Genomic DNA, 12,673 nt, shown 5'->3' with positions numbered 1-12,673 from the left:
AAGGAAATGTAGCACAGTGTATGTGTATATATATATATATATATATACATACTTGTTTTATTTATTTTTGAACTTTTCGCGCATTCAAGTTTACCGTTTGATAAGTTAAAAAAAAAAAAAAAAAAAAAAAAATAGAAAGGAAAAAGAAGGATTCTCCCACTCCCCATTTTCCAGAAAAATTCTACGCTTCATAATACATATTTTGCTTTGAGTCTATTTCAAGCATTGTAATAATTTCATGAGAGTGTGTATTTTTTTTTTTTTTTTTTGCGCGAGATTATTTTCTTTTCTTCATTTGGGAAAGTAGCAAAATTAGACATCTTTAGTGAATGAGAAAAAAGGGAAGAAATATATTTTGATAAATCTTTTTCCTTTTGATTTGAATGATATTTATATTTTTACTTTGGAAACGTAGTATTTGTTGAGACGAGTGTGTACTTCCCTTTTTTTTTTTTTTTTGATTTCCTCTTTCCATTTGCACAGCATTATTTGCTGGAGCAACTTCCTCATTTGTATCCCCCTTTTTTGTAATGATCATTAAAAAAAAAAAAAAAAAAAAAAAAAAGATCCCTTTATTTCATTGAAAAGTATACAAGATGGACTATTTGTCTGGGTCAAATGAAGAAATCCATTCAGAAAACGGAAATTCTTCTGACAGTATAGAGAAAGATGATGAAGGATGTACTGAAGGGGATGAAGACTCTGGAAAGGAATTATGTGCTACCGATAGGAAGAAGTAAAATTTTGTGAGTGTATATGTGTCTATACGTACATATGAACAAGGGTAAATAATAGTATACGTGAGTACTTATATATATATATGTGTTACACATGTGCTTGAATGTCTATTGCTTAAAAAAAAAAAAAAAATACCTATTTTTTTTTTTTTTCTTCCCTTAATACCAGAACGTATCGATGCGCTAGCTGTAGAAGAGCCGTTGAAGATGTTCTAATTTTTTCTTGCAAACATTTAATATGTCTAGTTTGCGCTAGCGTACAGTTACATAAAAAGTACGAAAAGTGTGTGAAGATGTGTTCTGAAGAAAGAGACGAAATGAAACGACCTAAAAATCACAAGATAAGCGAATGCTTTTTAAATTCCAAAGTTACAAGGAATGCAATGGATGATGACAAACTAAATGAATTATTCAAAAAAGAAAAATTAGGGTATATTAAATGCTATATTTGTAATGTTAGAAATAAACTTACACTAGATACCATTGAGTTATTAACAAAAGTTGGGTTATTTTCCGATGATGTTTTGAAGGTTCATACATTTTATTTCAATTTGCATAAAGGTGAGGAACAGCCAAATGGAAGGGTGAATGAAGATGATATTAAAAAAATGAGTGTACATTTTAATGATACTTTAAATAGTGATATTCTTAAAAATGAAAATTTAAAAAAATTATTAGTCTCAAGTAGTATGTATAAATATATAGACGAGAATACAGAAGACCTGAGTAAATGTTCATACATATGTAATATATGTTCGTTTAATGAAGCAGTGATATATTGCAATGATTGTGTTGAGTATCTATGTAAAGAATGTTGTAGTAGCATTCATGAAACGGATGTAATAAATAAAGTGAATTTTACTGACAGAAAAAGTCATGATTATTATGAAATAAATAAAAAAGGGTTACAAATTAAAAAAATAGTAAAATCGCCAAAAAAGTTTTTACACATAACAAAGGAAGATATAGAAATGCCTCACGATACGGATGGAGAAAGTTGCGAGGAGAATTTTATGGGTAAAAAGATGGGTGCTGACAAATTTGCGGATAAATATCCCAAGACATTGTACAAAGTTTATGATGATGATGATTCCGATTTTGACAATTATGAAGAGAATCATTTTTATGAGAAAAAAAAAATGCTTATTGATAAGGAAGACACTAAAAAAAAGAGAATTATCATTTCAAAGAAGCTGAACGATTTAGTGGAGGACATGAAAAATGGAAGTAGCTACGACAGTGACAATTCATCTGCAAAGGGAACAACGGGATCAACCACTTGCATTGGAAATGGATTCAAGAAAGGAAAAAATAAGAGAAAGAATCGTTCAAGAAATAATACCAAAACTAATGGAAAATCCGACTTTCCGAAGAAAAAGAAAGATCTTTTGCGAACTAAGAAAAAAGGTCTAACAGGTGAAGTGGAGAATGGTGAAGGGATATGTCTTTTGTCAAACAGCTCCATTTCCCATATGAATGTAAGTTCAACTGAAAGTTCCTACTCCTCAGGTAATAATTCGGAAAGGGAAATATGCATAACAAACATAAAGAGGAGTACACATAAAGGTGATACTAATATTATATTAAAGGATGAAAGTATAAATAGTACAAGTTTTACAACAATTGAAAATATCAGATGCAGCCAACATTATAATTATCCAATACAATATTTTTGTCACACATGTTGTAATAAATGCTTTTGCTCTGAATGTGCAATTAATGGCATACATACAAATGAGTGCAATATTGAAAATATAAATACAGCATTCATTACAGTATTAAATAATTATCTAATAAAATGGAATGAAATTATAAATGAGTTAATAAATGATTTGAATAGAAATTTTTATGAGTCTTTAGAAGATACTAAAAATGATTGGTCTTTGACCCTAAGTGAGTGCTACTATAACTTGAATTGTAAAATAGGATATATAATTAATAATTTATCAAAAAAAGAAAAAGAAATATTTGAACAGTTGGATCTATATATGGATAAATTTAAAAAGGAAAATATAAATTACATAGAACTTTTGAATTCTAAATATGATGATATTGAGAAAATGATTAACATAATTAGAGATAACAAATTTCAAAATAACCCAATTGATATGATCAAATTTTATAGAGAAAATATCAATGATATTGATAGGACTATATTGGAAAATAATGATTTTAAGCCAATAGAAGATTTGTCAAAAATTAGACAGGACAAAATTTTCTACATAGATTTGTACGCTTCTCAAATAGTTAGTTACTTGAAGTATTTGCAGGCCTTTCTGAAGCCGAGCAACTCTGTGCTGTCTTCTCCCTAGATTTGGAGAAGAAAAACAAGATAAAAGTACCATTTATATTTTCTTTCATTTGATTTCTCAACTAATGTTTTTTTTTTTTTTTTTTTTTGTTCTCCTAGAGAGTTGCATGTGTGGGTATTCCATTTGTACACACAGTATGCCTTCTTGTAATGAAGTCCACGCCGACAATTCTAAGCATAAACACATATATAATGTATGTATATTTTGTATGAAAATGTGCACATGCGCGTGAAGATAAAATTATGCCTATGTTTGACGATGCATATATTTTTTTGAAAAGAAACTATTTCGTAGGAACTACTATATTCTGAGGACGGTTTTTGAAAAACTCATAAAACATGTGTGTTCCCACAATTTAATGTCTTCGTCAAAATAAAATATTTGTAAGGAAAAATAAAAAAAAAAAAAATAAATAAATAACCTATTTAGATATCTGCTTTATAATGATGCATAGGGGAATACTTAGGGACGCACATTACCTTTTGCATACTCATGTTTACTCTATTAAAAGTAAGAAAAAATTAGCATTTAGAAGAAAATGAAAATGTTATAACACCAAATGGTGCACAAATCATACACAGGAAAAATATGTGCAGATATAATGACGGATTTTTACCATTAGTTGTATTTTGACAGCATTGAGTGAAAATGCTAAAATGGAACATTTTTGTCATGCATGTGTCGCAGGGATTTTACCCTTTTTACGAATAGACAATTATATATAGTTTATTAAGTTGATAACATTTTTTTCTATGTTTGTAAGAATTGTTTTTATCTATTGTAGTATGTATTATTATTTTATTTTTTTTGTAAGAATGAACTCAAGTTTTTTGCCTAAATTGATGAAAAAAGCTAAAAAAAACAAAAAAAATTTAATGATTAAAAAAGGTGTGCAATTTTTTTTTTTTTTAAATTTTATTATTATTTTTTCATATTAAGAGTAAAAATAAAAACATTTGTAGTCCCATCTTAGAAAGTGAAATGTAGAAGCTTTTTTTTTAAAAAAAAAAAAAACCAAGAAATTACTAGCTTTAAGTTTTTTTTTTCATGTGCAAATGTTCCTTTGCTCATATAATCAGATATATGTTATCCATGAATAGGTAGAAGATTGACAAAAATAAAAAACTCTTTAAAAAAGAATTCAGAAATCTACAATATTTATTAATTTTTTGAAAATACATAAAAATGTCACAAAAGTGCCAAAATGTTTTAATGGTAAAAAAAATAATAGCAACCAGGAAGGTGATAGGGAAGAGCGTCTTCATCTACATAGGACACCTTAAGGGCACGAATGGTAGATATCGAAATATCTTGTTATAAAAAAAAGAACAAAAAAGTGAAAAACGTATAATTACGAGAAAAAACAAAAAAAAAAAAAAAAAAAAAAGAAACACGGTAGGGGATCTGAGGCAGAAGGAAAATGCTCAAGCATTGAAGAAATTCCAATTGCAGAAAGACACCCCCCCCACGCATGTCACATTATTCTAATGCAATAAAAAAGTTTTGTGAAATTAAATAATTCCTTATGTGAAATTATTTTGTAATAAAAGAAATGGCTTTACATATTGGAGGCAATTTAAGAGGTGCAGGAAATCCGTATGCAGAGGGAATGAGTGTTTTCTTAGATGCCCATAGTTTAGCAAAATAAAAGGTACCGTTGGTCGTAAGAAGTCACCAAACAATGGAAATACTTCTGATGAAGAAGAATCCTAAGAAGATGAAATCACTTGGTTATGAAAGAGAAATTAATGGTTGTGTTGTAAGAGTTCATAAGATAAATTGATATTGTTTACAGTATGTAAGCAACTCATCAAGAGAATCCGAAGGGTGCTTCTATTGTTAATAAATAATTTCGTTTTCGATGAAATGGCTGGAAATGGAATATATTGAAAACGCAATTTTTTAAATGAATTAATAATAAAAGTGATAGGTCAATCATACAAGGGGCTTATTAGCACATGCTGAAAAAAAATGGGGAATTGAAAACGAGGAAAGAAGTCGAGGGTGCATGCTTGAAAAAAGGCGTGTGCAAAAATGTGGAAGAACATGTGACCAAAGTGTGACCCCGGGAAGGTGACGAAAAATGTTAAATCAAAAATAAGCACTAGGTGAGGGAGTGTAAATGGGAGTGCACGAGGAATAAAAATTATGAGCAAAAAGGGGGAAAAAGAAGTCGTGGAAATTCGTACAGAGAAATTGAAAATCACAGAGAAGAAAAGTTTGAGAAATTCAAAAAATATGATTAAACTGAAAATTATGCGAAACATGCAAATTCTGAAAGGCGCGAAATGGATGGCAAAAGTGTGATATGCAAAAAGTATGCAACACATGCCAAATGTAAGAGGCGCCGAAACGGAAGTGACAGTGGAAGAAGTGGCAAAAATCGAAGTAACAAAAGAGGAAGAAGGGGAAGAAGTGATTGTCGAGAACGCGATTCAGTCGAAGATGATGAAGAACATGACGTGGTTAGAAGCAGACGTAGTGGACATAGAAAAGAGAAAAATAAAATTTTTTCACAAGGAAAGAGGAAAATATCTGCTCATGGGATTGAACTCGTACAAAACAAAGGCAATGTACGCATAGGGGGGAAATTTTATAATAAGTTAAAACATAAGAATTGTGGTAGTGGTAGGAGTAGAAGTAGGAGTAGCAGTAGGAGTAGCAGTAGGAGTAGCAGTAGGAGTAGCAGTAGGAGTAGCAGTAGGAGTAGCGGTAGGAGTAGCAGTAGGAGTAGCAGTAGGAGTAGCAGTAGGAGTAGCAGTAGGAGTAGCAGTAGGAGTAGCAGTAGGAGTAGCAGTAGCAGTTGTAGTAGAAGACGTAGTGGGAGGAGTCGTGGTAGAAGTGCATCAAATGTGGATTATGAAGCAAAACGTGACGGTAGAAAAAATTTGAATCGAAAAGAAAAAAATAGAATGAGCAGAAGCATTATGAGAAAACATGACAATAAAAGATCTTCGAGTTTGGATAGCATTAGAGAAAAGACCACAGATCATTATAAAATAATTGATAACTTGGACAAGCGTGATAGACAAAAGAACGAAAGAAGAACGAACACCAGTGATATGAGCAATGTGATGGATAGTTATGGCCATTATGATGGAAGTAAAAGTTCAGAAACATTTCATTTAAAAAAGGATATACAAAAAAATAATGAAGAAGTAGAAGATTCAAATAAAAATGAATCTAAGGAAAAGCAGAATTTCAATCCATCGGGCTTACTAGCACAGGATAAGAATTACAAGAATGGTGTTGAATTGAAGTATATCGAGAGCCTAGACGCTGCGATTCCAGACAAGAAATGGAGATTATACGTGTTCTTGAATGTGAACACTAAGGACCCGACGGGTAAGTTGAAATAGTAAAAAAAAAAAAAAAAAAAAAAAAAAAAAAAACTATAACTATAATGAAATTATATACATTAGTAGATGCCCTTCGAAATTTCAATCCCTCTATTTGTCTGAATATATATATATATACATAATCACTGAACTACATGAGGTGAGAGTGCACATAATGCAATAATAAATGGATGGATATAATTCCAAGTTCATAACTCCAAATTGAAGATTCACCAATATAACATGACTAACAGTTCATACACTTTTCACCTACATACCCATCTTTTTCCACAGAAATATTGCACATACATAGGAAATCATGTTACTTAATTGGAAAGGATGATTTGGTTGTAGATATAAAGTTAGCAAATCCTACCATATCAAAACAACATGCTGTTATACAATTTAAGAAGCATGAAAATAAAGTCCTTCCATTTCTCCTTGACTTAAATAGCACCAATGGTTCATATTTGAACAATGAAAAAATCGACCCAAACAAATTTTACGAATTGAGGTGATATATTAAGAAGTGAAAAAAAAAAAAAAAGAAAAAAAAGTGGAAGATATTATGGGACAAAGGGAGTGTATATATATGATAATTTGTTCCTATTCACAATTATTCCTCAAGATGTATCCCTTTTTTTTTTTTTTTTTTTTTTTAATGTTACAACCTTTTCGCTTCCCCTTTTTGCATGTGCAATTAAGCATATTTATATTCGCATTCACACATAAACACACATGAATTTCTCATCTCCCTATTTTTCAGAGAAACTGACATCCTAAGGTTTGGAAATTCAGCAAGAGAATATGTCTTACTTCACGATTCCTCTGAAAACGATACACATATCTGATTTTTCACTATTTGAAAAATTCACACACAAAGGGATCTTAAAATATATATGTGAAAATTCATGTGCATTACAGAATGTACCATGGCTTACGTAATATTGAGATGAAGTGTATCCCCCACCCCTAATGTTTTTACATATTTTGAAGATCCATTGAAGTAGAAGAAGTTTTTACCATTCCATATAGCATATATAATGTGGTTATGTGCATATGATTATATTGTAGTCATAGGTACGTGATTTTTACAAGTTCATTTAAGTATCCCGATTAACTGTACACTTCAGTTCTAATTGCATTAAGGTTAGGTATTTGTAAATGTCACATAGGGAGACATATATATATTACTTACCTTATATGAAGCAGAATGTCTATATTATCGCATCTATTAAATGATATATTTTTAATCCGTGTAATTAGAAAAGTATGCATCTTGCATGTATGATTACAAAAATTTACATGGTGCATAGGTATAATGCCATGCACACAATATATATGCATATATTAACCTAGTGTGTGTTAACTTTATTATTTTTTCATTTTTATTAAAAAACAAATTCAAATTTTTTTAATTTAAAAAAATGTTTTTATATATATATAAAAAAAAAAACAGGAAAAAAAAAATTCAAATGGTTTTATCAGAGACAGGCACTAAAATGTGTTGCACCATATGTAATAACTGTTCAATAAAAGAATTAGAAAAAAAAAAAAAATTCAAAATTTTCTTTCATAAGTGAAATACAAAAAAAAAAAAAAAAAAAAGGTAAAAACGGGATGAAAACGGCGTAAACATGGCGCCAAAAAGGCGTAAAAATATATAGAACATAATAAATACATCAGGGAGAATAAAAAAAATGAAGGAATTTAATAAGGAATACAGTAATTCATGTTGGTAATTGTTTATTATGCCATAACGGAATTTTATGTGTGCACGTTTTATGGACTACTCTTTTCTTAATTGTTATACTTGTAAATATTCATATTTTCAAAGTTATCGTTTAGATTATCTATTGCTTTCGTTATTTCATCGATTTCGTCTAAGTCGTCAATTTCGTCTGAGTCGTCAATTTTGCCTATGTTATCAATTTTGTTTAAATTTATACCATTCGAATCGGCGTGGATATTGCCATAGGAATTGCCATTTTTTTCATTTGGTTTTCCTTCGCTCATTACAGCACTATATGAGTCCTTCATATGATCGTCTCTGTTTTTTTCCTGTTGAAGTTTGCTCTCATTTTCCAAGTGAAGCTTACTTTCTTCTTTCTTGCCTTGGTTGAAATTTTCTTTGTGGTTATCATTATACAAATTTTCATTCTCTTGCAAAATCGGGACATTATTTTGGTTTGCAATATCATAACTTTGTTCAACGGACGATTCTTTGTTTTGGTTATTCGATTCGTCATTCATTATGTTCACTTTATTCACTTGGTTCTGGTGGTTCACGTTCCTGGAAAAGTGTTTCTTCAATTTTGTGTTCGAAGCATTGACTGGATCGTTTTCGTTCACAATGCTGCAACTCTCTGTATCGTCATGTTTTTTCATATTTTCAAACACTTGTGTGTGTTCATCTGGGACAATGTCAGACGTTTGTTCATAAATTTTTTCAAAAGAGGCTGTGAACACTTTGTTTTTTTTCCCCTGTTCATTGATGGTATATGTCTCTAGATCCGTAGGTTCATTTGCAGATGTGTTTTTCAAATATTTGTAATTTTCTTCCTTTTCATCTGGATTTGCTTCCACATTTTGTTTCAGTCTCGGTTCAACAATGTTATTATTGACGTTTTGCAAATCAAAAGTTTCTAATAAATAATCATAATTGGCTTCATTTGCACTATGACCAGTACATGGTTCGTCCTTAGAGATATTATTAATTTTGAGATTTTTCGATTCATTTTGCTTAAATGAAATTTGGCTTGTTCCTACAGTTTCTATTATATTACCAAAACTGATTTCATTAAAAGGAGAATTATAACTTGACATATTGAATGTTTTTGTTCCTTTATCTAATGTATTTCCATTGTCAAAGTTGATATTTATGCGATTAGTGTTTAGCATAGAATCATTAGGTATATAATCAGAAATAGTATTTGCGTTATTACTAAGAATGTCTTTTCTTGATATATTATTTTGATTTTTGTTCTTTTCGTTTAAATTTGGTCGATTGGAATATTCAAATTGTGTAAAATTAAAACAATCGTCTATCATATCCATTTGTAAGTGCTCTTTTTTATGTTCATTTAATGATGATGTATGGGTATGGGGTGAAATGCACATATTTACAGGAATGGATGGTGTTGTTTCTCTTTCATTTTTGTGTAATGATGAATTGTAACTCTGCAAGTCGAGATCAAGTTTAGGGTTTAATTTGGGATGATAATTTTTTGCAGCTTCCTCAACTAATAAATTATTCCTACCTTTGTCATGATTAAAAGTGTTATTTGGTAATATTTGTTTGCTGATTTTGTTATGTTCATGTGATTCCACGCTATGTAAAGGAAGTGACTCCTTCATCAGTTGTTGCATCATCTGGCTTGACACATTATCGTTATGCGTGCCAGTTCCAATGTCAATATATGGTTGAGAATGATTATCAATATGATTTGATCCACTGTCATCATAATTAAAATTTAATTCGTTAAAAACACTATATTTGTCTTCCATTGGGTCTATATTCTTAGGTATAGTTCTTACTTCTTTTTTCATTTGTTCATCACTAAAAAAGGAAAACATATTTTCATTATTATAAGCTGCCATATTTTGATTGTCAAAAAGATCATTGGTTTGCTCTTTTATATATTCGGTAGATGTGGCATTAGTAAAGCTTTGAACACGTTCATTGAAAAATGTCTGAGATTCCATTTCATTTATATCTGTTTTTTTTTCAGTATTCCATGGGTCGTACTTGTTAAATATAATTTCGTTGATATTTGGTCGATTTGAATTTTCCTTTTTTTTGCTCTTCTTTTTTTTCTCCTGTTTTGTACTTTCCTTTTTGTTGTTCTTCTCTACCGCGATAGCATTTCCCAGATTTTCATTTGCAATTTCATTTTTCCTTTCCTTTTCCCATTTTTCAAATATGCATATCTGATCGTTAATATAGAGAAGAGAATTTAGAGTGACGGAAATGTTGACATTTCCATTGTAGTCGGATAATTCATTTATACTTTGAAAAACGAGATCTTTATACTTTGACACGATAGTAATGCATTTTGATTTCTCTTCATCATTAGACATGTGTTTAATTTCCTTTAAGATTTTTATGATATTATTAATTTGTGGTAATTTTAGTGGTAAAGCATGGAGTATATTGTCATCTGAAAAGACAGGTGATTTATCTGCATTTTTAACATAAAACTTTTCAGCCTTATTAATAATTGGGAACGTTATTCCTTTTTCTTTCAGTGATTTATATTCGTTAAAAACAGCAGTTGCTATGTGTTGATGAAGAATAAATGAATCATGCCATAGTTGTAACATAAAAAGAATTTTCCTTTTGATAAAATGAAGTCTTGGGTCTGTTGCTACGCCTGGGTGAATAATAGGTACTATAAGAAATTTAGACAGTTTGGATTTTACGTCTTTTGTGATTGATTTTTTTAAAGTTGTTGTTTTTAATAGTGCACTTATTTTTTTCATAAAACTTTCGTCAAGAAATCGGACAAAAAATAGGCCTAAATTTTTGGCACAAAAATTTAAAAATTCTAGAGAAATTACTACCTCTTCAGGTACATGTTTTTTTTTTAACTTTTTCCCAATTATTTTAATGGTATAAATAATAATATTAATTTTTTCTTGCATATATGTTAATACGTTATATGCTCTATACACATCTAAAAATATTATGTCATTTAAGCAATTAATATTTTTATCGTTATATTTTAACATTTCATTGGAATCAATATTTCCATGATTTCTTAGTAGGTTATCAAGACATGTGCAATACGTTTCATCATTTGTTATATTTCTTAAATTATTTATTTCGTTCATATAATTATTCCCAAATCCTGTAATGTTATAATTTGGATTTTGGATTTCTTTATTATTTAAAAGACTTTCTAAATTTTGACTATTAATTGCTTGTCTATTTGATGAACTCGTCATTTTCCCAATCTCATTATTGCATGATTTCTCTTGTTGCTTATTGCTGTAATTATATCCACTCCCTTTATTGTTCTCCTTTTTAGCAGATAAATTATTTTCATAATTACGGAAAAAATTAAAGTCATTTTTTCCCGTTGCACTTCTATTATCACTAGAAAATTTTTCTTGAATATTAGTAATATTGCTTATGTAGCTTAATCCTTTGGATAACTTCAGATTTTTAAATTGATTTTCACAGAAGCTGTTCCCCGTTGAGAAACCCGATCGATTATTGGTATGGGAAGGGACATCAGTTTTGTGACCGTTGTGACTAGTGTGATTCGTGTGGCTATTGTTGCTTAGGGAGCTGTTTAGATTGGAATTGATATTGCTTAGCATATTGTTGAACGACTTCATACAGTTATTCGATATCGCACTAATGTTTGGGCCATTAAATATATTTATAGATTTCTTTTTCCTCGACTTGGAACTGTCGCTTGAAGAATTCCTCCTAGCACCTAGACCCATATTTGGTAATGCTTCATGCTTATTTCTGTTCACATTGTAATTTGCATTTTGTCCTCCTGTGAAGCTGTTGCAATTCCAGTTGTTGTTATTTTTTTCATAATCATTTATAAAAGAATTACCACCCTCCTGCAAATTTACTTTATTCTCTTTCGCATCTTTTCTTTTTCTAATTCCCTTGTTATCCATTATATTTTCCGTCTAAACATATGTAAGATATGAGTAATTCAAGAGAAGTAGAATAAGCATATGTGTACAAAATTATGTGCTCCCCTTTTGCTATGAATACATAGAAGAAAAAAAAAAAAAAAAAAAAAAAAAAATTACGGAAAAAGAATAGGGAAAAGGTAAATACAAAAATAGTACTGAAAAATAATAATTACAATAATCTTGGTATTATTTGCTTGTTCATGAAAAACAAATCAATTGCGGCATTGGGGCATTCATGTAACATTTGTCTTAAAATATGAAATGACATAATTATAGGGAATGTATTTCATCCTTAAAAATTATCGTTTCCACTTTTTTTTTTTTTCTTTTTTCATCAAGGACTTCACACGTGTGAAAGTGGAAAATATAAAAAATTAAGTATTTTATGTTTACAATTGTTATGCTGTTATTATTGCCTTTTTTTTTTTTTTTTTTTTTTTTTTTTTTTTTTCCCCTTCCCCTTTTTTTACTTTTTTTTTTTTTTTTTTTTTTTTTTTTTTTTTTTTTTTTTTTTTTCCACCCTCACTGTGTTAATACGAACCATCTTACATTTTATTTTTAATTTTTTGTTATAAATACTTTGTTTTTTTTTTTTTTTTTTTTTATCCTGCCTTCTCCATATTAT

General features: G+C 29.6%; 3 protein-coding genes across 3 annotated transcripts; 2 read left to right on the top strand and 1 right to left on the bottom strand.

Moving 5' to 3' along the window:
• Window positions 1-596: 596 nt before the first annotated feature.
• On the top strand, window positions 597-3,049 carry PGO_140810 (hypothetical protein, conserved; the record flags this gene model as incomplete). Its single annotated transcript, XM_028690075.1, has 2 exons — window positions 597-736; window positions 907-3,049. The coding sequence occupies 2 exons, from the start codon at window positions 597-599 to the stop codon at window positions 3,047-3,049; spliced, it is 2,283 nt and encodes a 760-aa protein (XP_028545876.1).
• A 2,288-nt stretch (window positions 3,050-5,337) lies between these two features.
• PGO_140800 (fork head domain protein) lies at window positions 5,338-7,238 on the top strand (the record flags this gene model as incomplete). Its single annotated transcript, XM_028690074.1, has 3 exons — window positions 5,338-6,394; window positions 6,682-6,901; window positions 7,154-7,238. The coding sequence occupies 3 exons, from the start codon at window positions 5,338-5,340 to the stop codon at window positions 7,236-7,238; spliced, it is 1,362 nt and encodes a 453-aa protein (XP_028545875.1).
• Window positions 7,239-8,187: 949 nt separating this feature from the next.
• PGO_140790 (hypothetical protein, conserved) lies at window positions 8,188-12,027 on the bottom strand (the record flags this gene model as incomplete). Its single annotated transcript, XM_028690073.1, has 1 exon — window positions 8,188-12,027. The coding sequence occupies one exon, from the start codon at window positions 12,025-12,027 to the stop codon at window positions 8,188-8,190; it is 3,840 nt and encodes a 1,279-aa protein (XP_028545874.1).
• Window positions 12,028-12,673: the final 646 nt, after the last annotated feature.

Source organism: Plasmodium gonderi, assembly GCF_002157705.1.
Source record: "Plasmodium gonderi DNA, contig: Chr14, whole genome shotgun sequence".
Taxonomy (NCBI): Eukaryota; Apicomplexa; class Aconoidasida; order Haemosporida; family Plasmodiidae; genus Plasmodium; species Plasmodium gonderi.
This window is presented reverse-complemented; position numbering and strand designations above follow the sequence as displayed.